Source organism: Taudactylus pleione, unplaced genomic scaffold, assembly GCF_031769625.1.
Source record: "Taudactylus pleione unplaced genomic scaffold, aTauple2 ptg000065l, whole genome shotgun sequence".
NCBI classification, from domain to species: domain Eukaryota; kingdom Metazoa; phylum Chordata; class Amphibia; order Anura; family Myobatrachidae; genus Taudactylus; species Taudactylus pleione.
Window position 1 is genome coordinate 3,735,143 of NW_028284467.1, and position 24,246 is coordinate 3,759,388.

Genomic DNA, 24,246 nt, shown 5'->3' on the forward strand with positions numbered 1-24,246 from the left:
GCAGTCACTGCCTAAAGTAAGAATAGTTGACACTTGATAATTGGTGCAGCCACTGGCTGAAGTAAGAATTGATAGTTGGCGCAGCCACTGACTGAAGTAAGAATAGTTGATACTTGATAATTGTTGCAGCCACAGGCAGCACCCCTGCACAACTACGTTGTTGATAAGTGTGACGAATGTGCACATACACACAGAAAAAAAAAACACTTTGATGAATTTTTTTTTTTTACACTGGGGGGGAGAGCACCCTTGAACGAGGCAGCAGCCCCTTGATAAACGACACAGGCAGCACCCCTGCACAGCTACGTTGTTGATAAGTGCGGCTAACGCGTACACACACACAGAAAATAATTGATGCAGCCACTGGCTGAAGTAAGAATTGATAGTTGATAGTTGGCGCAGCCACTGGCTGAAGTAAGTATAGTTGACACATGATAATTGGTGCAGCCACTGGCTGAAGTAAAAATTGATAGTTAGCGCAGCCACTGGCTGAAGTAAAAATAGTTGACACTTGATAATTGGTGCAGCCACTGGCTGAAGTAAGAAATGATAGTTGATAGTTAGCGCAGCCACTGGCTGAAGTAAGAATAGTTGACACATGATAATTGGTGCAGCCACTGACTGAAGTAAACATTGATAGTTGGCGCAGCCATGGCTGAAGAAAGAATAGTTGATAGTTGAAAATTGGTGCAGCCACTGGCTGAAGTAAGAATTGATAGTTGGCGCAGCCACTGGCTGAATTAACAATAGTTGATACTTGATAATTGGTGCAGCCACAGACAGCACACCAGCGCAACTACGTTGTTGATAAGTGCGGCTAACGCACACACACACAGAAAATAAAAACACTTTGATTAATTTTTTTTTTTTACACTGAGGGGGAGAGCACCCCTGAACGAGGCAGCAGTCCCTTGATAAACGACACAGGCAGCACCCCTGCACAGCTACGTATTTGATAAGTGCGGCTAACGTGTACACACACAGAAAATAATTGATGCAGCCACTGGCTGAAGTAAGAATTGATAGTTGGCACAGCCACTGGCTGAAGTAAGAATAGTTGACACATGATAATTGGTGCAGCCACTGGCTGAAGTAAAAATTGATAGTTGATAGTTGGCGCAGCCACTGACTGAAGAAAAAATAGTTGGTAGTTGATAATTGGTGCAGCCACTGGCTGAAGTAAGAATTAATAGTTGGCGCAGCCACTGACTGAAGAAAGAATAGTTGATAGTTGATAATTGGTGCAGCCACTGGCTTGAGTAAGAATTGCTAGTTGATAATTGGTGAAGCCACTGGCTGAAGTAAGAAGAGTTGATACTTGATCTTTGGTGCAGCCACAGTCAGCACCCCTGCGCAACTACGTTGTTGATTAGTGCGGCTAACGCGCACACAAACACACACAAAGAAAAAAACACACTTTGATTAATTAATTATTTTTTTATTTTTTTTTTACACTGGGGGGAGAGCACCCCTGAACGAGGCAGCAGCCCCTTGATAAATGACACAGGCAGCACCCCTTCGCAGCTACGTTGTTAAGTGCGGCTAACGCGCACACACAGAAAAAAAACACTTTGATTAAGTTTTGGTTGGGGGCTTACACTGGGGGGAGAGCACCCCTTCGCAGCTACGTTGTTGATAAGTGCGGCTAACGCGCACACAGAAAAAAAACACTTTGATAATTTTTTTTGGGGGGGGGGAGAGCACCCCTGAATGAGGCAGCAGCCCCTTGATAAATGACACAGGCAGCACCCCTTTGCAGCTATGTTGTTGATAATTGCGGCTAATGCGCATACACACAGAAAAAAACACTTAGATTAATTTTTGGGGTTTTTTTTTACACTGGGGGGAGAGCATCCCTGAATGAGGCAGCAGCCCCTTGCTAAACGACACAGGCAGCACCCCTGCGCAGCTAAGTTGTTGATAAGTTCGGCTAATGCGCACACACACACAGAACAAAAACACTTTGATTCATATTTTCTTATTTTTTTTTACAGTTACGTTGATAAGTGCAGCTAACGCGCACACACACACACACAAACACACACACAAACACACACACACAAAAAAAAACACTTTGATTAATTTTGAAATTTTTTTTTTACACTGGGGGGGAGAGCACCCCTGATGGACAGAGCACCCCTGGACAACACAGCAGCACCCCTTTATGGACTGCAGTGACACAGGAACCACTGGAGCCCCCCTCTTCTGTCTGCAGCACAGCTCCTATAGAGTATAGAGTGGACAACAATACAGCCCTTAATGACAACAGCACAGCACAGCCCTGGACAACAGCCAGCCCCTATGGAATACAGCCAGCCAGCCCCTATGGAATACAGCCAGCCCCTATGACAAGTGACAACAGCAGCCAGCCCCTATGCACAGCAAGTCAGCAACAGCACAGCCGCTATGGACAACAAGAGCACAGTCTCTCCCTTGCTTCCTCTTCACTGTTCACAGACGGAATGAAAATGGTGGTGAGCACGGAACCTTTTATACAATCCAAAAACTGCGAGAATCTGACAGCGGGATGATTACGTTTTGCCTCGCTTTGAGATCTGAGTCAGGCGGGAAAACCTGAGCCGGCTTGGATCCGACTCGGATATGCAAAATTCGGGTGGGTTTGGATCTCTGAGATCCGAACCCGCTCATCTCTAACATTTTAATCAACTTCAAGGTGCATTGTGGAAAAGGGTCCTAGTTTTGCAGGTATGTGCAAAAGCTTTTGACTTGATCAAAAAAATTCCTCTGAGGTGGCAGCAATGGGAGATACCATATATTATTTCCATGTGATGCCTGTTGTACAGTCAAAGTACATTTTATATGGTCCTACTCCTAAGACTTCTAAGGCCTGATTCAGAGGTGATGTAGTGTCAAAGCGTGCACAGTTGAGGCATTATTTGCTACTGTGCATGCGCAAAAAGTCCTGAAAATTCCTATGGCATGTTCGTCACCCTGAGTGTGCAGCTCCGTACACTGTTGCATCTGGAGTCGCAGGCATCAGACACAGCTGGGCAATACCATGGGCATTCCTGTACGGTGGCTGGGAGGTGGCCTGAAGTGAACGCAAAAAAAACTTTCTCGGGGGCGTGTTATGGAGTGTCACGGGTGTGTCAGTGAATGCAGCTGTGTTCCCAGACACAGAGCCACAGCCACAGATGCCATGTTCAGAATCTCAGAAGGAGACACTGTGTCTGCCATAGACTGGTGCAAGTGTTGACGGTGAACGCAATGATGCGCCGATGGAGGAGTGTTTGGAACCACCAACAGTGTTTCACTATTCACTGGCATTCAAAGTGGGCGTCTCAAGACTTGCACATTCTGGTGCACGCTAGTACACAAGGGGAAGTTGAAACTAGCATATGCATACTAACTCAAAAAGTCACAGTTGCGGAGAAATTTGAGTCTACTCTGCATCAGGCCCTTAAAGAGCAAATAAAGCTACCATTTCACATTAATATATATCAAATGCTATTTAGTCAAATATACAATAATTGCAAAGAGATAAAATAAAAACAATAATTAAGGATGTTCCACACTCACCTTTTCAGAAACACACTTTTGGAATGTGCTTTTCTGTTTTTCACTTTTAGGGAACTGTCCGTGCCAAGAAGAACTGAGGGAGAAGCTGGCAGACTTTTTATGTGCTCTTGTCATACTTGCTGCTAAAATCTTCCTGTCAGATTCTTTCTGTGGAGAATCTTCACCATTCCGGCTCATTAAGTATTGTTGTTCCATAATAGAGGGGGCAATAGGGGAAGCCAGCAGGTTATCCTGGGATCTATGAAACAGTTTGGATCCTGTTTAAGAATAGAAGACAAAATAACTATTAAATATCTGGAAAACAGAACAGATCAAGGGCCAAATGTAGTAGTCCACGATATGCAGGAACCAGTGTGAATCTGGTTAGATAGTCATTAGCAGAGCCATAGCTAGACTTTTTGGTGCCCTGTGCCAGAAAGAGCATTGGCGCCCCCCTCATTTTTCAAAGGGACATGATGCACCCAAAAAAGGGGAATGGCTTCATGTGGAAGGGCCAGGGAAGAGATAGGAGAGGCCAGGAGATGCTGGGGATGAAATAAGAGGAAGTTATAAGTGAGAATGATAATAAACAGAAATTTAACAGGCCCAAACAGTGCGCCCTGCCCTGTGGTGCCCTGTGCGATGGCACCGGCCGCACTACCCTAGCTACGGCCCTGGTCATTAGATTTAAAGTGACCAGGTTGGTTTTGCCTTTAAAGTAATTTCCACTTTAAATCTAGTGACTATCTCTCTAAAATCGCACTGGTTCCCGCTAATTTGGCCCTATGTCTTTTTAAACAACTCGTATAATGGAAGCAGGTTTTTCCAAAAATTTATTTAGTGCCCAATTTATATAGCGGAAATGAAATGTATTACATGCAGTATGTATTTAAATGGAACGATAAAAACATTTAGTACATTACATTGATCAGCACATTATGCTGTTTTCAGAGGAACCCACAAATTATAAGTATCCCCCGAATGTATGCATAGGAAACTGCAGCAGAAATAGGAGATATATGCTGCAGTCTCCCGTTTTTGGATACAAAAGCCGCCCCCATAGGTTTCTATTAATTCTGCTTTTTTGCATTCCAGAGCTTGGGCCCCGATAGCTAAAGCCATCTGAAGATGGTGTTAGTCATTCTAGCCTATAGACTACAGATCACAGTCCGTAGGATCCCGCCCCAGCACTCTCTGCAGTAGTTCACGCTCCTGAAGAAGAAGTAAAGGGATTGCTAATGCAGTCCCTTTGCTTCTTACACACTGCAGGGACAGGCTTCTTTTAGAGCCCCTGTCCCTACGTGTGCATTTAATAGGTAAGCACGAATCTAATTTTCTTATTGCTGCGCATAGCGGCAATAATAAATTATAATTATAGGGTCTAGGACATAATAACTAATAAAAATGCCCGTTAGATAGATCACTTTCATTAAATAAATGAAACATTCCAATTTCCACCCCTCTGTAAAGTTTTCATCCAAATCCATCCAGTGGAAGACCCAAACAGGCTCCCCAGCATTCCCGGGTCAAAGCTCTGCCCAGCGTACACCAACGGCAGGTCCAATCGGGACCTCAACACCCTAGTATGTCTCCTGGGATCAAATGTTACCACTTTGTGAAGTTTTTGTCCAAATCCGTCCAGTAGAAAGCCCAGAATAGGCTACCCGGGTAATAGTTCTGGCCAGTACACATCAATGAGAAGTCTGACCAGCACTCTAACCCCCCTAAAACCTGTCCAGATTCCAACGGGACCACTTCGCATTAGTTTAATCCCAATTGGTGTAGGGGTGTCCAAATGCATAACCGGACAGACACAAACAAACTGACCAATGAATTTTATATATAAGATGCTGATATTTAAAAGTATTTAAATAGGACCAAGAGGTTACTTTATCAAAGTCTAAATGTTAAATATAACATGAATAAACTATTAAGCATATTTCATTAACACAACAAAAGAAAATATACTCACACCATCATTTGTGAAATTCAAGTTGCTCTCAATTTGCTGAGATTAAAACATACAGTATAAACTAAAAAAAATCATATTACCCGTCCAAAGGATTTATGACACTTTAATAATATAACAGATGCACAGCCTACTTAAACTGCTTCCACCAGTACAATTATACTGCCCTCATGTATGCGAAACAGATAATTCCAGCATTGTCTAGGCATGTTGAAGTTCTAGAATATATTTTTATTTAATAATTTTCTATGCTGCTTCTTAAACTGTGTAATACACATCTCAGCCAACTGTCAGTTTCCAGTTCCCTTTATTACCAATGCAACAGAAAGCAATAGAGTACAGTAGATGTCACGATAATAATAATTTTTCTAGCACCCTCACTTTTCAACTACTTATCATGTTAGCCCCATCTTTGCTCTGAGATCCTCTGATTGGGTCTTGATTGATAACGGCTTTAAGCTTCAGTTATCATTGTGGCATTTTCACAGTATACAAACACAATCACATGCAAGTTTAATATACCTTTGTAGTCTTTATATTTCACAGCTTGCTGAAATTTTGGTACTCTTATCCAGACCTGTAATTAATTATGTGTAAGTGGTGCTGCTGCCCACTGGCACCTGTAGTTGGCTTGAAGACCCAGCAGGAAGCCACTCTGTCTGACCTTAGGATGTATCAGGAGCTCAGATTGCTGGTCCCCTCTTATTTCATTACCTGTGCAAGAGACGAGGGCCAGACCAGGTTGCATTTCCACCCTGCTACAACCAAATCATCTCTTGTCTTGTACAAGTGCCTAAGAGGTCTCTTTACTAAGCAGTGTTAGGAGACAGAGTGAAAAGTTATAAGAAAGTGATAAGGTGCCAGCCAATCAGCTCCCAACTGTCATCTCACAGGCTGTGTTTGAAAAATGACAGTTGTGAGCTCATTGGCTGGCACCTTATCACTTTTTATCACTTTTCACTCTGTCTCCTAACACTGCTTAGTAAATAGACCCCTAAAACATATTCTTCCTCTATTGGTGATAGCTCAACTAATACTAGCTTTCTGCTGGACCTGGAGATATATTTTTGCCCTAATTTAATCGACTAGCCACTTGTTGACCTGCAATCACAGGTATCTTCAGCCCAAACCATATTCACATAGCTATACATTTAAGGTCATATTTTGCTGATACCGTCATATTCATGTCTGGTGGCTGTTTAAGGTATTGCATGACTAATGTGACTTCATTTAAATGCCTTTGGTGAGGCTCTCTCACATGTCTACAGATAATTCACATTGTAACTACAACATCCAGACGTAGTTGTTGCCACATACTGTACAACAATGCAAACATTGCTTATCTGTACATCTTGTTAGGAAAAAAATCATCTTGCCACTCCAGGCTGGCTGTATACATTATCTGCATGTACATCTTGCTAAAGTTGTTGCTTATGTGAGCAAGATAATACTTTTAGTTTCTATATGGTTCTATATCCTTCACGTGAAGCAGGTAGACTATTGTGTATCTAAACTGTTAATTGAAGGAGAGAGATTCTTTCTTCCTTTCTGGAGTTTCAATGCTCATTGGTTCACACGTGTTTGTGAACTGCTATTCTGCTAGCCTTCTTTTCTGCTGTGTGGATCCTGTATTATCCTATGGTGCTACATATGGGTGCAGTTTGTATGTCAGTCCTGCTTGTTATTTATAACCAATTCTTTGCACTTCAGCTAATGAAATTCATAATGATATTATTTCTGTAAGAGCGTGACTCCCTGCTGTGATGAAGCAGTTGTCATCCGTGAATGTCTCACCATTACATTGCTTTGTGAGCTTTCTTTACTGGTATCTTTCTGATGAGTGTAGGAGAGGTTCTTATGTGGTGTTGCATATGGAGACCTTTTATTAGGCTATTTCGATATACAGTATATGATCTGATTAAATACATATATTTAAATTATAACAATACATTTATTTAATGTGCTTTCCGTATGCCATCCTCATTTCTTCTGCAGTTTCACATTGTACACATTTGGCCATCTGATATAAAAAGGGAGACAGTACTTTGGCCATTTTGCTCTTTCTTACTCCAATCATCTGGGGATGGAATATGCAGTTGTGACATCACTTTCATCCTATTGTAGCTCCATACCTCAAACTCCATCTCCCAGGGGTGTACTTTCTGTTTACATATGGATCTCTTAGAACCCTTGCGCTTTCTAGTGAATTTCTATGTACAACTTCTGTCACTCCTCATTAGCGGAGGTCTTCCTTTGCTCTCCACTTTCCTGTACTGCTTAATTCAACTATCCTTTACCATAACATATGTGTTGTTTCTTCAAACCACCTTCAATGTATGCACTTTCTTCTTCCCTCCACTCTTCTACTACTCTAACATCATGGGTCTAACCTTCCCTTCATTACTTTACATTAGTCCCTTTTTGCTTGCCTGCATCTTCAAAATGCTTCACACCCAATTCACTCCCCAGCTTACACAAACTGGAGTTGCCCCTATATCTGCATAACACTCTCCCTGGTAATCGTAAACCACCTCCTCCTCCTAGCTGCTGGTGACATTCAACATGAAGGAAACCTGCTTTAAAGTACCTAACATCTGCCAAGTCCATTAGCCATGAGTTTGCTGATCACCCCCACAACCCTTTCTTCCCTCACTTTTCACAAATTCATCTCCAGCTAAAGGCAAAATCTACACTATCAGTGAAATCGCCGCTCATCAGACACAGTATCCCATACACAACTTTTTCTCCATTTCCCTACACTAGCCTACCAAGAATAAGATCATCTTCCACTCCTTTCTTTCCCTTCAACCTCTCCCCTTGGTCTTGTTCACTCCCAACTTTCTGCTCCCTATTCCTAATACTTGGCTGCACCCAGTTTCTCTCCACTTTCACTTTTTCTTCTTTTTCAAAAATGTACTCATTTCTCTTATCCTTAAGAAACCAGTTCTCAATCCTGTTTCTCTACTCTTTTGCTTCCAAACTACTTGAGCACCTTATATACAACCAACTAATATTCCCTCCTCAACTCTCCGCAGTTCGGCTTCCACCCTCTACACCCCACTGATACTAACTCCATTAAAGTGACCTAACAACCTAATCACATTTAACTCCAAGGCTTAATTCTTCCTACTCATCTTTCATTACCTCTCTGCTGCTTTCTATTCAGCTGACTATCCTCTTCTCCTTTTGCCATAGAGGCACAATTCTCTCATACCTCCCACATTTCAACCCTTAGCTTTCTAAACTTTCCTGCAGTGTCTCTACTTCTGGGTCATTCATTCACCTTAAGTGCTGCAAACACATTCTATCTGGCATTCCCCTCACCCATCTATCTACGGTACATTCACTTACCCCACCTGATACCACTCTCTCTGGGTGCACTATCAGCAGTACCCCCTCCCTCTAGACTGTAAGCTCTCACAGGCAAGGCACTCTGTACCCGCTGGCGCATGTCTGCATTAACCTTCTAATAATAAAATATAGTAACTTCCTTTATTAGTAGCATCATCACTTTAAAATGCCTTGACTGGTAGCTCTGGTTAGTCAGATTAGCCACTGTGAACTTCACCGAGTTGCTATTCACAGCCATTTGTCTTAAGCTTTTGACTTTCACTTTTGTCCTACTCACATTAACTTATCCCTCATCTCTCTCCACCTCTGCCTCCCAAGGCTACCATCACTAAGCACAACCTTGAAGCTATTGACACCGTATCCTTATCCTCCCTGATTGACTTATTTCTCTCCACCATTGACTCTCCCTCCTGTCCGGACCAAGCAGTTTGCCTATACAATGATTCCCTTACTTTTGCTCTTGTCTCTGTTGCTCTGGCAGTCACTACCATCACAGATCCACGCCTAAACCTTGGCATTCCAAATGCACCTCCATAATTATTCAGTTGGAGTAAATCGCACTCATATGCAGACTTCCTATATTTCAAATGTATGCTCTCAACCTACAGTGCTGCTCTTTTCCTCTCTAAACAGTCTTATTTCAAGACCATTATCTCCTCTATGTCCTCCAACCCCTGTCGTTTCTTCACCACTTTCAACTCCCTTCTCTGCCCCCCATCCTAATCTCCTCTTTTAACTCTCTGCACTTGACTTTTTAACCCACTTCACATCTGAAATTGAATCCATAAGTCAGGACATCAAATCCCACCAGGCCCTCAGCACCCCACCCCCTTTTTCCCCACACTGCCTGTTCCCATCCATTTTACCATCACTGACTTATTTATCTAAAGTATCTGGAGATGAAGTCATGGCCCTAATCTGCCCCCACCCCCCTTCCACCTCTCCCATTGACCCTATCCCCTCCCGCCTCCTCTGCGCTCTCTCTCCTGCTGCCTGTTTCCAGTCCCACACTCACTTACAAAGCCTTCACCCAATCCCCTCCTATTTACATCTCTGACCATATCTCCCTCCTGTCTGCCCACTTTGCTCCACACATGAATACCACCCCTCCTCCCAACTGATTACTTCCTCCCACTCCTACCTCCAAAATTTTGCACATGCTGCTCCTTACCTCTGGAACTCTTCCCCTTCCCTATCAGATTCTCCAAAACTTCAAACGGACCCTCAAGACCCACTTCTTTACCAAAGCTATTCAGCTCTCACCCTAACTCCCTCACTACTACATGCTCCTTGCGCATGTCTCTTTCCTCTGTGTCACCCCTGTCTGACTGCCTTTCCCCTTTAGACTGTAAGCTTTAACCAGCAGGGCTCTCTTCCCTCATGTGTTTTCCTTCCCTCGCTTTTACCATCATCTCCCCCCCACTTCCTACAATTCCAACAAATCTTTGGGTTCTACGGCCCTACTGCGTATTTGAGCATTTTGGCTGCCAATACAGCAATGTTTATAAACCATGTCCTGCAATGTTCTGTAATGTAAGATGCTTTTTCCTTGTTTTGTTCATACTGTTTCTGTGTTCTTGTATGTTGTAAGGCACTGTGGATCCCATGTGGTACCATATAAAGTATAATAATAATGATAAGTGGAAAGTTAAGGGATACAGAAAGATTACTATAAAATAAAAAACATTGATAAAAGCTTGTACTATGTAACAAAACCAGTGCATTACCTAAACTCTTCTTGTCTCCGCTTCTGTATCCCACATTTCTGTGAGTGATAAGGTCATTGATATAAGAGGTGGGCACATGGAATGGTTTGGTGCTTTCACAATCTCCGATTTTTCTGACCTGCCACCAATCTTTGTCAACCTTGTTCAACAGCAGAAGGATGTCGCCTTCTCTCAGACAAACACTGCTCCCATCAGGAACCTTGAACATATGGCTACTGAGAACTTTCAAGATCACTGGCTTTGTTGTTGGGTGCAACCTTTTCCAGCTGCGTCCATCCAGTGTCCAAAGCCCAGAGAACATCTCAGGCAACCTAGCAAAGATCAGGTAAAGTCAATATTTAGTTAATTTGCACAATCTGATTGGTTGGTTAAAAAAAACACATTACTGTTACCGAGTAAGTAATTTTGTGAGCTGACTCAATATTCATGACATCACTGAGGCATCAGGCACTTCAACAACAAAGTACTTGCACTTTAAAGACTGCGAACACTATATTTCTTAAACTGTAAAAGAAGGCCACACAAAGGAACTCATTCAGACCCGCTTGGTAGATGCGATCGATCGCATCCAGCGTATGCATATTTGTCAAAGTGACGGCATGGGAAGCGATCGCTCGCCAAGGCATAAGCACACCCACTTTGGCTGTGTGAGCGATCGCTCTGTGTACGCAGACACCCATTAGCGTATTTTGAGATGCCCACTAGCACACGTCATCTCCAGGAAGTGTATTAAAACATTGGTACATCGAGCACCATTGGTAGCAATCGCAGCGCTTGTGGTTGCCTTACCCTGCCGCAAGCACTGCGAGGACTTCAGTGTAAAAAACAGGCATGTGACGTGTACTATGACGCTGCAGGTTAATTTTGCATACCTTAAAAACGGCATTGAACACCGAGGCACGCCTGCGTTCGCACCTCCACACCCCAGTTATTAGTGTCCTGCTCCTGTTACCACCCACAAACGGCCTCTCCTGTCACTCATTTCACTGGGCTGTCTTTGCTGGGCGAGCGGGCTGCGATCGCACAGAGTAGTTCTGCACGTGCAGAACCAAGCGTGCGCGTTCGCAAATCATCGGCCCGCTTGCGAGTGCACATCGCTAGCCAACGGGTCTGAATGAGGTCCAAAGTGCTATATGACATCAGTATTGCCACCTAATACTTCAAAGGATTATTGGATTAGAAAATGAAAGACATACTGTCCCTTTAAAAAAATCATAATGAATCTAGGTGAAATAAAGTGATAGTATGTATTCAGAACTAAAGGCGGGTATCCACTTGTAGATATACAAACAAGAGCACGATTACGACATTGCAATCGTGCTCTCGTTTGTATAGCTTGTGATGTGCCTAGACTGAACGTTCACTCGTTCAGTCCCGGCACATCCCTCATCCCCGCACATGCTGAACCTGACGAGATCGTCAGGTTGACCAGGATGTATGGGCGATGTCGGATGTCAGAAGCGACCAGCGGGTACACGCATCGCTGGTCGCTTCCAACCAAAACATGCACGATGCATGCGCGATTTGCAAGCGATTGCATGATAACAATGTCGTTATCGTGCAATCGCTTGGCTAAATCGCTAAGTGGATACCCCCCATAAGATTACCTTTAATACTGCAAGAAGAATACCTTCTCATACCTTAAATCAGTGTTAACAAACACATTTTAACAAGTGAAGGCATTCAATCCACAGACATGCACAGACATGCACAGAAATAAGTAAATAAATATAAATACATATATACGTTTTTTTTTCAATTTTGTATGGGCACAATTGCCTTTCCATGCATGATATTTACCTACTTCTTACTGCTCACCTCCAGGAGATCCTGGCACAAAAAGTCCAGTTAGCAGATTTTGTGGATGTGGAGATATGATTGTGGCATCAAGCAGCAAGGGCTATTTGAACACAGGGCTTGATTAAGGCCCGCTCGCTAGATTCGTTCGCACGCAGCCAAAGTATGCAAATCCCGCGATCGCACGGAAAGGCATTAGCACGCCTAATATGTCTTAGCGTGCGATCGTGTGTATTTAGACACCCACCAGCCTGTTATAAGACGCCCACTGTCCCACGTCATCTCCTGGAAATGTATGCAACAATCGGTACCATCGAATACCATCGGAAGCGAACACAGCACTTGTAGTCTACCATACCCTACCGCAAGCACTACGAGTGCTTCACTGTGTAAAACAACCATGTGATGTGTACTATGACGCTGCGTCTTAATTATGCACGCCTCTGAAACGGTGTTAAGACGTTCAGACACTCCTGCGTTCGCACCACCACACCCCCGTTTTCATGGACCATCCCGTCACCACCCATAAACGGCTTGTGCTGTTACTCACTCTAGAGAGCTGGCTATGCGCAGCGAGTGAATGCTTCCAGATTGCATGGACTAGTTCGTGCACGCGCACTGTGATGCATACGCATGCACACATTGCAAAACATCGGCAAATACGTGCAAACGCAGCCTAGCGAGCAGGTCTGAATGGGGCCCACAGTTTTCTGCAAATGGTGTCATTCCTCCATCCCATCCACTTTGGAAGGTGGGCTAATCTCTAGGTGACCTGGGGGAACTAGCTGAAATTCAGGAGTCTCCAGGACATGCCGAGTCAGTAGTCCATATACCCAGAATTTTGAAGTACTATGGGCCTGATTCAGCAATGCACACAAGTGTGATTGTGCAGAATAGGTCCTGCGTAGTTCGCCTCTATGCCTCTGCCTGATTGACATGCAGAGACATTTAAGGGGTGGTGCGGGTGTGGCCGGCGTTCCTGGAAACGGGGCATCTGCCTTGTTTTCCAGGAGTGGCAAGCCCAGGGACTGTGTCGATCAACGTATTGTCTTGGTCTTGCAAACCAGCCAGCCTGAGTAAGCTGAGGCTTACTCAGCTGGCTGGCGGCCCGGCACTGTCCACCATCGTGACCATCGACCACCGATGGTCGCGATGGTGATCCCAGCATGCGACCTCTGTCGCAGTGCTGGGATCGCAAACGCAGCAGGGGGTGTCTTACACCTCCTGCTGCATTTGCATAATAGCAAGGACGTAATTGCAAAGCTGCCTGCGTGCATACATCATATATATCTATAGCCTGCGTGCAGCTTTGCAATTGCGATCCTTGCTGAATCACCCCATATAACCTGAAAGAGTAATTTGCCCCTGACAAAGTCACTCAGACGGAACATGTTGGAGACTTAATAGAAATTGTATTCCCATTTCATACAACTGCTGGGACTCTACTGAAAAAGTTCCCACTACCTGCCAGTTGAGCAGTGGTCAATGCCCACTTCAGCCCACAGAAGTACCAATCATGTAAAGACTTTAAAGGGTGATAGATAAGGTACTTTTATACTGCATGATTTTTTGGGGGCAGAATAAAATCAGTTTTGATCTTGCACTATTAATGGTGCCTTTGACTTGTATTAATAGGTAAATAAGATTCTTATAAGTGAAGATACTTGTTACTAACAGCAATATAATATATAGCTACAGAAGGAATATAGTTGCTACGTTTTTCATTATATAGTACATTTCTATGGAGATTCATTATAACTACATAGTGTACTACTCTATATAGGCGCAATATAAGTACTCATCACCTTTTTTCATAATGAAATCAGGACCAGATAGCGTAAGTGGCATTTAAAAAGCACAAACAAGGAAAAAACTGTGCTACTGCTTCTTTTGTGACATCATGTACCTACCCATGGTCACAATGACATGGTTTTAAATGAGATAGACGATGAAAAGATGTGGGGAGGGCAAATTTGAAAGGGTTTTCCCTATACTTGTTTGCTCTCCTGGATATCTGGGGGACTCCATAAATTTGGGGACTCCCCTTGGACTCAAAGAAGAGTATATCACCCTCCTTCATCCTGCCTACTTCCTAGTAAAATGGACGTAACAAGATTTTCAGATAATTGTTTCAACTTAGCTCCGTCCTCTTTATTGTAATCCTTTGAGCGCAACATTGTGCTCCAGGCGGTGGTGCCTAAAGTCATAAAGTGCCCCGCCCCCCACAATCACCATCTACATCTCCCCTGTCACGACCAGGGTTTCTCGGCATGGCGGTCGGCGGGTGATACCGGTGAGGACGCTATGGCGAGGGGCATCTGGCGGTGGCGCTGGTGCCTGGCGGGGAGCATTGGCTGTGCGTGGTTCTGTGTGGGCATACTGTCACTCTGGTCTGGTTAGGCCTGGTGGTGCTTCCGTTACGTTCTGGCATGGGCGCCGCCATCTTGCTTCCGGACATGTGACCTAGTTGCCCTATCCTGGTCTGTCACGTGCTCCTCTCTGACCAGTCATGGCTGAGCACTGGGGATTTAAGGGAGTTCAGAGCTCCCTTGCATTGCCAGTGCATTGTGTTACTCAGCGAGAGCTGAGAGAGTGAGTTCCTGTGCTTTCACCTGTCTGTTGGATTCATTGCCTAAGCCTTCTTCACCTGACCTGCTCCAACCCTGCTGGATTCCCCTGCCTCCTCCAATTACCTTCCCTTTTGCCTGAGCACCTGTGTCAGCTAGACTTACCCTGCACCCTCCATTTACCTTTTCCCCTGCCTGAGTAACTGAACCTGCTGTTTCCCTGCACCTTGCTTCCACTTACACCCAGCTGGACTTCATTACGTCTGCCTGCATTCTGTTACAGCTCACCATACTTGCACACTGGACTGTTCCTGCCTGTCACTATCTGGACATTCTCCCATTTACCCCACTACAGTTATCAAGTGCACTTTACTGCTATACCTGGACTTTTTCGTTTGCCATTGCCATGTCCTCTAAGTCACTTATTAAAAACTTCACTTTTTCATTTAAATCTGCTTCTGTGTCTGCTCTTATCACCACCCCAGGTCCACAACAAAATCAGAACCTCACAGTTTGCACTGGCCCCATGGATCCGGCCACGGGACAGGAGTCTGGAGCGGATTTTTTCCGAAGTATTGCAGGCCGTTTGGAAAGCCTGGAAGCTATGCAGCACCAAGTGGCTCAGTTCATGCAAGAAATAACTAAACAACAGAATTTAGGTCCTGATTCAGAGCCGAACGCTCTGACCAGAGCGCTAGCTCTGAATCAGGGCCCTCCTCCCTCAACTTGGAGTGGCCTCATGGACGCTCACATAGCTGTGGGTTACCACTCACAGCTATAGCGAGCGTCCATGATGATGGTCGCGATGGTCAAGACCGTCGCGACCATCGGGCTTGCGACGAGACCCTGCAGTAGGGTCTCGGTGACTGCAAGCCCTGGAGTGATTTTGGCTCTATCAGAGCCAAAATCACTCCCACTGACATCACTAGTGATGTCAGTGGGGCCGGACTCAGACGGTAGGCGTTCCCATGGGAACGCCTCCGTCTGGCAGCCACTCCCCCGGCACGCCCACCAAACGGGGCGTGCTGTCAGTCACCATCGACAGCATGCCCCCTTTGGTGCGAGACCCATAACGACGGCTTGGCCGTCGTTATTCGGGTCTCACGCATGCGCACGACGGAGCTCCCTCCGTCGTGCGCATGCGCAATTCGGCACCATCGACCCGCTTGCGAGCGTCCTGCGCTTGCGAGCGGGTCTGAATCAGCCCCTTAATTCAAAGCATAGCAACTCGCATGGAGAGTGTGGAAACTATACAGCGGCAGATGGCACAGTTTGTGCAAGACATTGCACACCGTCTGGATACTGTACAAGCTACTTCAACGGATCCTAGTGTGCTTGCAGCTACTCCTATCTCCACCCCTGTGATTTCTTCCTATGGATCTACTCCTCGTTTGTATCTTCCCACACCTGATAAGTTTGATGGTACTCCAAAACTGTGTCGTGGATTTCTCAGTCAGTGCGATGTGCACTTTACTTTGCAACCCTCTAATTTCCCTGCTCCTAAAACCAACGTGGCTTACATTGTGTCCTTGTTATCCGGCTCTGCCCTGGAATGGGTTTCTCTGCTCTGGGAGCATTCAGATCCGCTTCTGGATAATTACCCAGAGTTTCTAGCAACATTCAGGAGGATTTTTGACGAGCCTGGAAGAACTTCCTCTGCTTCCTCCAGTATTATGAAGTTAAAACAAGGGACCCGTCTTGTCAGCCAGTACGTCATTCAGTTTCAGATGTTGGCATCTGAACTCAAGTGGAACGAAGAAGCTTTAACATTGGCCTTTTGGCAAGGTCTATCAGATCATTTAAAGGATGACCTGGTGACTCATGATTTACCCTCTAGTCTTAGTGATCTCATTTCCCTTTGTAATAAAGTTGATATACGTTTTAGAGAGCGCCAAGATGAAAAGCACAGAGCTAAGCGTTTCCCTTCCCCTACCCGTCCCACTCCCTCCGTTTCCGAGGAAGAACCCATGCAGGTAAATCATACCCGTCTCTCTAACGAAGAACGACAGAGACGCATTAAAGAGAACCTTTGTCTATACTGTGGAGACGCGGGTCACCTGGTGGCTTCCGGTGCAAGCCGGGGAGCATCCCGTTTCTAGCTAGTTCTGGGTGCACTCGGTTAGGAGCAATTCTTCCATCCTCTAAATGTATTGACTCTGTCTTATCCATAGCCTTAGACATTAATTCTAGCCCTGTGTTTGTTTCTGTCCTTTTGGATTCAGGGGCAGCAGGGAATTTCATGTCGTCTCGGTTGGCAGATAAATTTCAAATTCCCTGCAGCACCTTGGATCATACTGTCTCCTGAACCTCTATTGATGGTAAATCTCTTTGTAATGGAACTGCGTCTAAGAAAACTCAACCTGTTTTAGTTTGTGTTGGAGCCCTCCATGTACAACATTCCAGTTTTTTCATCATACCCAAGACTTCCCATGAAGTCATACTCGGATACCCGTGGCTGTGTAAGCACAACCCCAGAATTGATTGGAACACTATGCAGGTTCAGTCATGGAGTGGTGAATGTCAAGTGTCTTGCCTTTCCGAAGACTGATGCCTTATCACGGTCATTATCCCCTGTTAGTGGTCTAGAAACACTACGGAATACACCCGTGCTTGGGGCAAAAGTTTTGACAGCGATGCAACCGCCTGTTGGGAAGTCTTTGGTAGCCCCAGGAGGGGCGACTCCAGAGCCTCAGCCCCATAGGGGATTTCTGAATGTCCAGCCCCAGGATGGGATTTTCTGCCCCATACCTCGAGAGGATATCTCAAGTCTCGTACCCCAGGAGGGGATTTCAGGTCTCGTTCCCCAGGAGGGGTTTTCGGTTTCCAGTTCCTGTTCCTGTTGGGCCCAAGCTGAGGATGTCCACGCTTCCAGTCCTGTCAACAAAGTCCACTTGGCTCACCCTGAAAAGCTTAGAAGGTGTCCTGAGGCCACCCATAAAGGGGGGGGGGGTTACTGTCACGACCAGGGTTTCTCGGCATGGCGGTTGGCGGGTGATACCTGTGAGCACGCTATAGCGAGGGGCATCTGGCGGTGGCGCTGTCACTCTGGTCTGGTTAGGCCTGGTGGTGCTTCCGTTCTGTTCTGGCATGGGCGCCGCCATCTTGCCTCCGGACATGTGACCTGGTTGCCCTATCCTGGTGTGTCACGTGCTTTTCTCTGACCAGTCACGGCTGAGCACTGGGATTTAAGGGAGTTCAGAGCTCCCTTGCATTGCCAGTGCATTGTGTTACTCAGCGAGAGCTGAGAGAGAGAGTTCCTGTGCTTTCACCTGTCTGTTGGATTAATTGCCTAAGCCTGTTTCAGCTGACCTGCTCCAACCCTGCTGGATTCCCCTGCCTCCTCCAATTACCTTCCCTATTGCCTGAGCACCTGTGTCAGCTAGACTTACCCTGCACCCTCCATTTACCTTTTCCCCTGCCTGAGTACCTGAACCTGCTGTTTCCCTGCACCTTGCTTCCACTTACACCCAGCTGGACTTCATTACGTCTGCCTGCATTCTGTTACAGCTCACCATACTTGCATACTGGACTGTTCATGCCTGTCACTATCTGGACATTCTCCCATTTACCCCACTACAGTTATCAAGTGCACTTTACTGCTATACCTGGACTTTTTCGTTTGCCATTCCCATGTCCTCTAAGTCACTTATTAAAAACTCCACTCTTTCATTTAAATCTGCTTCTGTGTCTGCTCTTATCACCACCCCGGGTCCACAACAAAATCAGAACCTCACATCCCCTCTGTGAACAATCCCGGAAAGAGGAAAATGAACTTAGTAAGTATGGTGTTCCCTGTTTTGCAATATGCCATACAGCCATTTTTTTACCTCAAAAGGACATAGGTTGGAAATCAGGTATCATCAGGGCTAAATCAATTTAAATAAGGGTGCACTCAAACCCCTTCTGATAAATAAAATATATTAATTTTTATTGGATATGCTTTTAAAAAAAATTGTTTTTAATACTCTGGCTGGTAGGTATATAATGAAGGAGGTTATATATTGCCTCTTCAAGTTGTCAGTTAATAGACTATATAAAGTGCTGACTATTGCGCAAAAAATTTCAATAGTACACCATTTTTATCAGCATGCTCTGAAATAGGGCCTTCTAAAGCGAAATATAAATAAAAATATTTTTATTTTCTTATTACAAACAAGTACAGAGTGATAGACAAGAAAATATTATTAATGTGAAAAGAATTAAAAATATATATAAAAACAAGGTCAATTCTATATGTATATATTGTGATAGGATCACTGGTAAAGTGGTCTGTGGCAGGGACATTTATCCCAGATTCCTGTCCTATGTGTTTAAAATCCCCAGGAGAAAGTCTGCAGTGTAGCAGGCTTGAGTTTCGGCTTTTTGAAAAGCCGGTTTGGGACCTGGGGGTTGTGGGTGAGAGGAGAGGGAGGGCTCCACCCACGGCCACTCCAGGTTTTGGTTCTCGCAGCCTGGTAACAGGTTGTTAGGGTTTCCACCTGAGAGTGGCCAATATAAGCCTAGTGTGTTGAGGGCTGATTGTCTCACCTGGGAGAGCAGACAGGGAGTTTGCTCAGAGACACTTGGAAAACCTATCTGTAAGTACTGTGCTGTGCTTTGTTGCTGGCGAGGGCATTAGGCCCTGCCAGGTTCTGGTAGTGAGGGAACTACCTGTGAAGTTAGTGCCCCGACAGGGCTAGGATTTATGTTTATGTTTTCTTAATATATCTGACATTGTACAATAAAGACTGGCACCGACCAGCTTGTACTTGCATCCAGACTGGTGTGCTGCTTCGCTGCTGTGTGTGTGTGTGTGTGTGTGTGTGTGTGTGTGTGTGTGTGTGTGTGTGTGTGTGTGTGTGTGTGTAAGGAGTCCTCTACCCAGGAGAGGGACCCCCTAACCTAACTGTGTCACAATATGGTGGAGAATGCGGGCAGCCACACACACTGAAGTTGCAGCGAGAGGAAAACTTTCCATTAAAAATTAAAGGGACAGACGCCCAATTTGTGAGTGTCGAAATAACACTGTGTCCTTGGAGTCCCATAGAGGAGGCGTCAGCCAATGCTCAGAGAGGCAAGGTTCAGCTTCCAACCTACACTCCAGAACAAAATGGAGGAAATTATTAAGGCCTTGCTCCAAGCTACAGGAGCTCAGCAGAAGACGAACAAACTTCAGCAGGAGACGAACCAACTTCAGCTGGAATCTACCAGGGCTCAGCAGGAATCTACCAGGGCTCAGCAGGAATCCACCAGGGTGCAACTGTTGGCCTTGGAGACAGCCCAGAGGCAACAACAGGTCGCCATCGAGGAAACCCGCCAGTCCTTAAGAGAGGTGGTACAGCACCTGGTCGCCCGGCCCAGAGATGTTACTACTGGTCCTCCCACCACCACTCACTCCGTACGAGCCAGTCACTTCCTCCAAAAGATGACTTCGGGCGATGATGTGGAGGCCTATCTCGCCGCATTTGAAATAACGGCCGAAAGGGAGAGTTGGCCCCAGGAGCAGTGGGCAAGTCTGGTGGCACCTTTTTTGTCTGGGGAGCCACAAAAGGCCTATTTCGACTTATGCCTGGCTGATGCCAAGGACTATAAAAAACTAAAACAGGAGATCCTAACTCGCTTGGGAGTCACCACCTTTGTTCGTGCCCAACGGGTCCACCGCTGGGAGTTCCATATGGACAAGCCTCCACGTTCACAGATGCATGACCTCGTCCATATGTCCTCAAAATGGCTGCAGCCCGAGATGCTGACGGGACCACAGATCGTGGAAAGCGTCGTGATGGACCGGTACCTGCGATCGTTACCCGCGACTCTGCGCAAGTGGGTGAGCCATGCAGACCCTAAGTCCGCGGACCAGTTGGTCGAGCTGGTGGAGAGGTACGTGGCGGCTGAGGAGCTGAGGAGTATGCCCCAGCGAGCCCCGATGGCACACCGGCGAACTCCCACAGACACCGGTAAGACTGTTCCAGGGGAGAAGGGTGCTGGGCAGTGGGATGTACCTAAGACTGAGGGTGTAGAACCTGGAGACAGGCCTGCCAGGCCAGGAAGGTTCTTGCCCCGTAAACAACTAGACATTAATATGATTCAGTGTTTCCGGTGTGGTGACTTCGGCCATATTTCCGCTAATTGTTCACTTACAACTGAACCTATGCAATGTGATACTGCTCATGTCTACCGCAGGGGGTCTTTCTTTGCACAGACAGCCTGTACGGCTGACCGGCAGGCTGAGACTGATAAGCACATGTGTGTACTCACTGTAGGTGGCAACCGAGTAAAGGCACTGTTAGACTCTGGTAGCTTGGTGACACTTATAAAAGCTGAGCTGGTGAACCCCTTGAGGGATACAGGGAAAACTGTTGGTGTGACCTGCATACATGGGGATACTCGATATTATGTTACTGCCGAGGTGAACATCGAGACACCATGTGGTTCTGCTATAGTTTCTGTGGGTTTGGTGCATGGTCTGATGTACGATGCAATATTGGGGAGAGACTTTGCTCACTTCTGGAAGTTGTGGGAAAGCCGCTTTGTTCCAGAAGTGAACAACCCCGATCCTTATGAGAAGGTTGTCAATGTAGTGGAGGAGGGAGTTTCTTCTGAGTCAGAGTTATTCCCTTTTTTCTACTATGACTGGCGAACTAGAGAATGCGGAGCGTGATGATGGCCCGCCAACTGATGTGCCTCCCATTGAGGTGGGAAGTGTTGTTGGGTCAGTTGATCATCTGCCTGATTTAGAGGTCAGAAGAGAGGTCTTTGCCGTGGAGCAGTTGAAAGACCCTACTTTGGTAAAAGCCAGGGAGAATGTAAAAGTAGTTGATGGTAAACCCGTAGACCCTGATAGTCCTTTGTCCTATCCCCACATGGCAATGTGTCAGGGTTTGTTATATCAGGTGACTAAGAAGGGGGAAGATATTGGGGAACAACTAATAGTTCCCAAAGCCTACAGAAGAACAGTGTTGGATCTGGCCCATGGTCATATAACGGCAGGCCATCTAGGGGTAGAGAAAACCACTGGGCGAATAATGCAGAGGTTTTTCTGGCCCAGGCTTCATAAAGAGGTGTCTGACTTCTGCGCATCCTGCCCTGAGTGTCCGTATCATGCTCCCAGACCACATTTTAAGGGTCCACTAGTTCCATTGCCTATTATAGAGGTGCTGATAGTGAGAGAGCACCTGGAACAGGCTCAACAGGCACAGCAGAGGGTATACAACCGCAATGCTCGGTTACGCAGCTTTGCTCCTGGGGACAGAGTGTTAGTGTTGGTTCCTACTGTGGAAAATAAACTTTTGGCTAAATGGCAAGGGCCCTTTGAAATCTTAGAAAGAGTGGGACAGGTCAATTACAAAGTTTACCAGCCGGGGAAAAGAAAGCCGGAACAGATATACCATATAAATCTGTTAAAGCCCTGGAAAGATAGAACGGTACTGTCGGCCGACCGAGCCCCTCCAGTAAATCTAAAGCCCTATAGGTTACCAGTCGCAGAAAGAGAATCGGTGTCGAAAGAAATTAAAAATATGCTAGAGTTAAGGGTTATTGAAGAATCACATAGGGAATGGTCAAGTCCCATTGGGTTGATTCCAAAGCCCGACGGGAGTGTGCGTTTCTGCAATGATTTCCGAAAGTTGAACAGTGTTTCAAAATTCGATGCCTACCCGATGCCACAGTGGAGAAGGAGGCGTTGGCCATAAAGTGGGCGTTAGAGGCTCTCAGGTACTACTTGGTTGGTAGAAAGTTCAAATTGATCACTGACCATGCCCCTTTGAAGTGGATGTCCGAAAATAAGGACAGTAATGCGAGAATTACGAGATGGTTCTTGGTGTTACAAACTTTTAAATTTTCAGTGGAACACAGGCCAGGGGGCCTGTTGTTTAAAGCAGACGCGTTGTCACGCGTTCATTGTTTGGGGGCTTCAGTTGTTCCGCCCCATAGGTCGAAACAAAGGGGGGGGATATGTGATAGGATCACTGGTAAAGTGGTCTGTGGCAGGGACATTTATCCCTGATTCCTGTCCTATGTGTTTAAAATCCCCAGGAGAAAGTCTGCAGTGTAGCAGGCTTGAGTTTCGGCTTTTTGAAAAGCCGGTTTGGGACCTGGGGGTTGTGGGTAAGAGGAGAGGGAGGGCTCCACCCACGGCCACTCCAGGTTTTGGTTCTCGCAGCCTGGTAACAGGTTGTTAGGGTTTCCACCTGAGAGTGGCCAATATAAGCCTAGTGTGTTGAGGGCTGATTGTCTCACCTGGGAGAGCAGACAGGGAGTTTGCTCAGAGACACTTGGAAAACCTATCTGTAAGTACTGTGCTGTGCTTTGTTGCTGGCGAGGGCATTAGGCCCTGCCAGGTTCTGGTAGTGAGGGAACTATCTGTGAAGTTAGTGCCCCGACAGGGCTAGGATTTATGTTTATGTTTTCTTTATATTTCTGACATTGTACAATAAAGACTGGCGCCGACCAGCTTGTACTTGCATCCAGACTGGTGTGCTGCTTCCCTGCTGCTGTGTGTGTGTGTAAGGAAGGAGTCCTCTACCCAGGAGAGGGACCCCCTAACCTAACTGTGTCACAATATATATATATTACCTCTATTACATGTGTGTGTTTGTACATGCAAACTTTATTTTAACCGGCAAATTGTTAAACCTAAATGACTGTCTAATTCAGATTGTGTTGAGCCTATTATCTAATACAATAGATATTTTCCACAGGTTAAGCACACATGGGCACAAAATACTAATTCCTATTATTAGTTAATTAGAAAATAGTTGTTACAATTGTCATTAAGTACTGGTCAAACCAGCAGATATAAATACTGTTAAATAGATAGCTCCGTCCTCTTATTGTAATCCTTTGAGCGCAACATTGTGCTCCAGGCGGTGGTGCCGAAAGTCATAAAGTGCCCCGCTCCCCACAGTCACCATCTACATCTCCCCTCTGTGAACAATCCCGGAAGGAGGAAAATTAACTTAGTAAGTATGGTGTTCCCTGTTTTGCAATATGCTATACAGCCCTTTTTTAACCTCAAAATGACATAGGTTGGAAATCAGGTATCATCAGGGCTGGACTGGCTATCTGGCACTTCTGACAAATGGCAGAAGCAGTGGCAAATGCAGGATTTCTAGAGAGGGGTTTCCAAATGCTTGATTTTAAAGCAAGTGTGGCCAGTCCACGAAAAGGGCATAATCAGCGCTTAACCAGCTATAATATACGGCATATGAAGTACAGTTTACAGTAGTGTACAGTATGTAATAATTCTGACATATACAGGACCAGCAATAACATTAAGCCATTATATGCGGAGGTAGGCCCATCCTGTCTGAGCTAAATGTTTTTATTTCAGACATGGGCT

The 24,246-nt window shown here is 45.7% G+C and overlaps 1 protein-coding gene and 1 long non-coding RNA gene across 5 annotated transcripts in view; one reads left to right on the top strand and one right to left on the bottom strand.

Annotated features, from left to right (window-relative positions):
* ARHGAP9 (Rho GTPase activating protein 9) overlaps positions 1-24,246 on the bottom strand; it is a 160,527-nt gene that overhangs the window by 127,363 nt on the left and 8,918 nt on the right. For 3 of the 4 annotated variants that reach the window (XM_088465894.1, XM_088465895.1, XM_088465892.1), the window contains exons 2-3: positions 10,567-10,877; positions 3,541-3,797 (exon numbers count right to left, since the gene is read on the bottom strand). In XM_088465894.1, the coding sequence (XP_088322020.1) occupies positions 3,541-3,797; positions 10,567-10,867 (558 nt within the window). In that variant the 5' untranslated portion in view covers positions 10,868-10,877. Of the gene's footprint in view, positions 1-3,540; positions 3,798-10,566; positions 10,881-24,246 lie in introns of those variants that run through there. The other variant, XM_088465893.1, reaches the window with a different exon arrangement.
* The window catches only part of LOC148534618 (uncharacterized), a 75,048-nt gene that overhangs the window by 41,273 nt on the left and 9,529 nt on the right, over positions 1-24,246 (top strand). Inside the window, exon 2 of the long non-coding RNA XR_015877016.1 lies at positions 10,718-10,891. This is a non-coding gene — a long non-coding RNA (uncharacterized LOC148534618). The remainder of the gene's footprint in view (positions 1-10,717; positions 10,892-24,246) is intronic.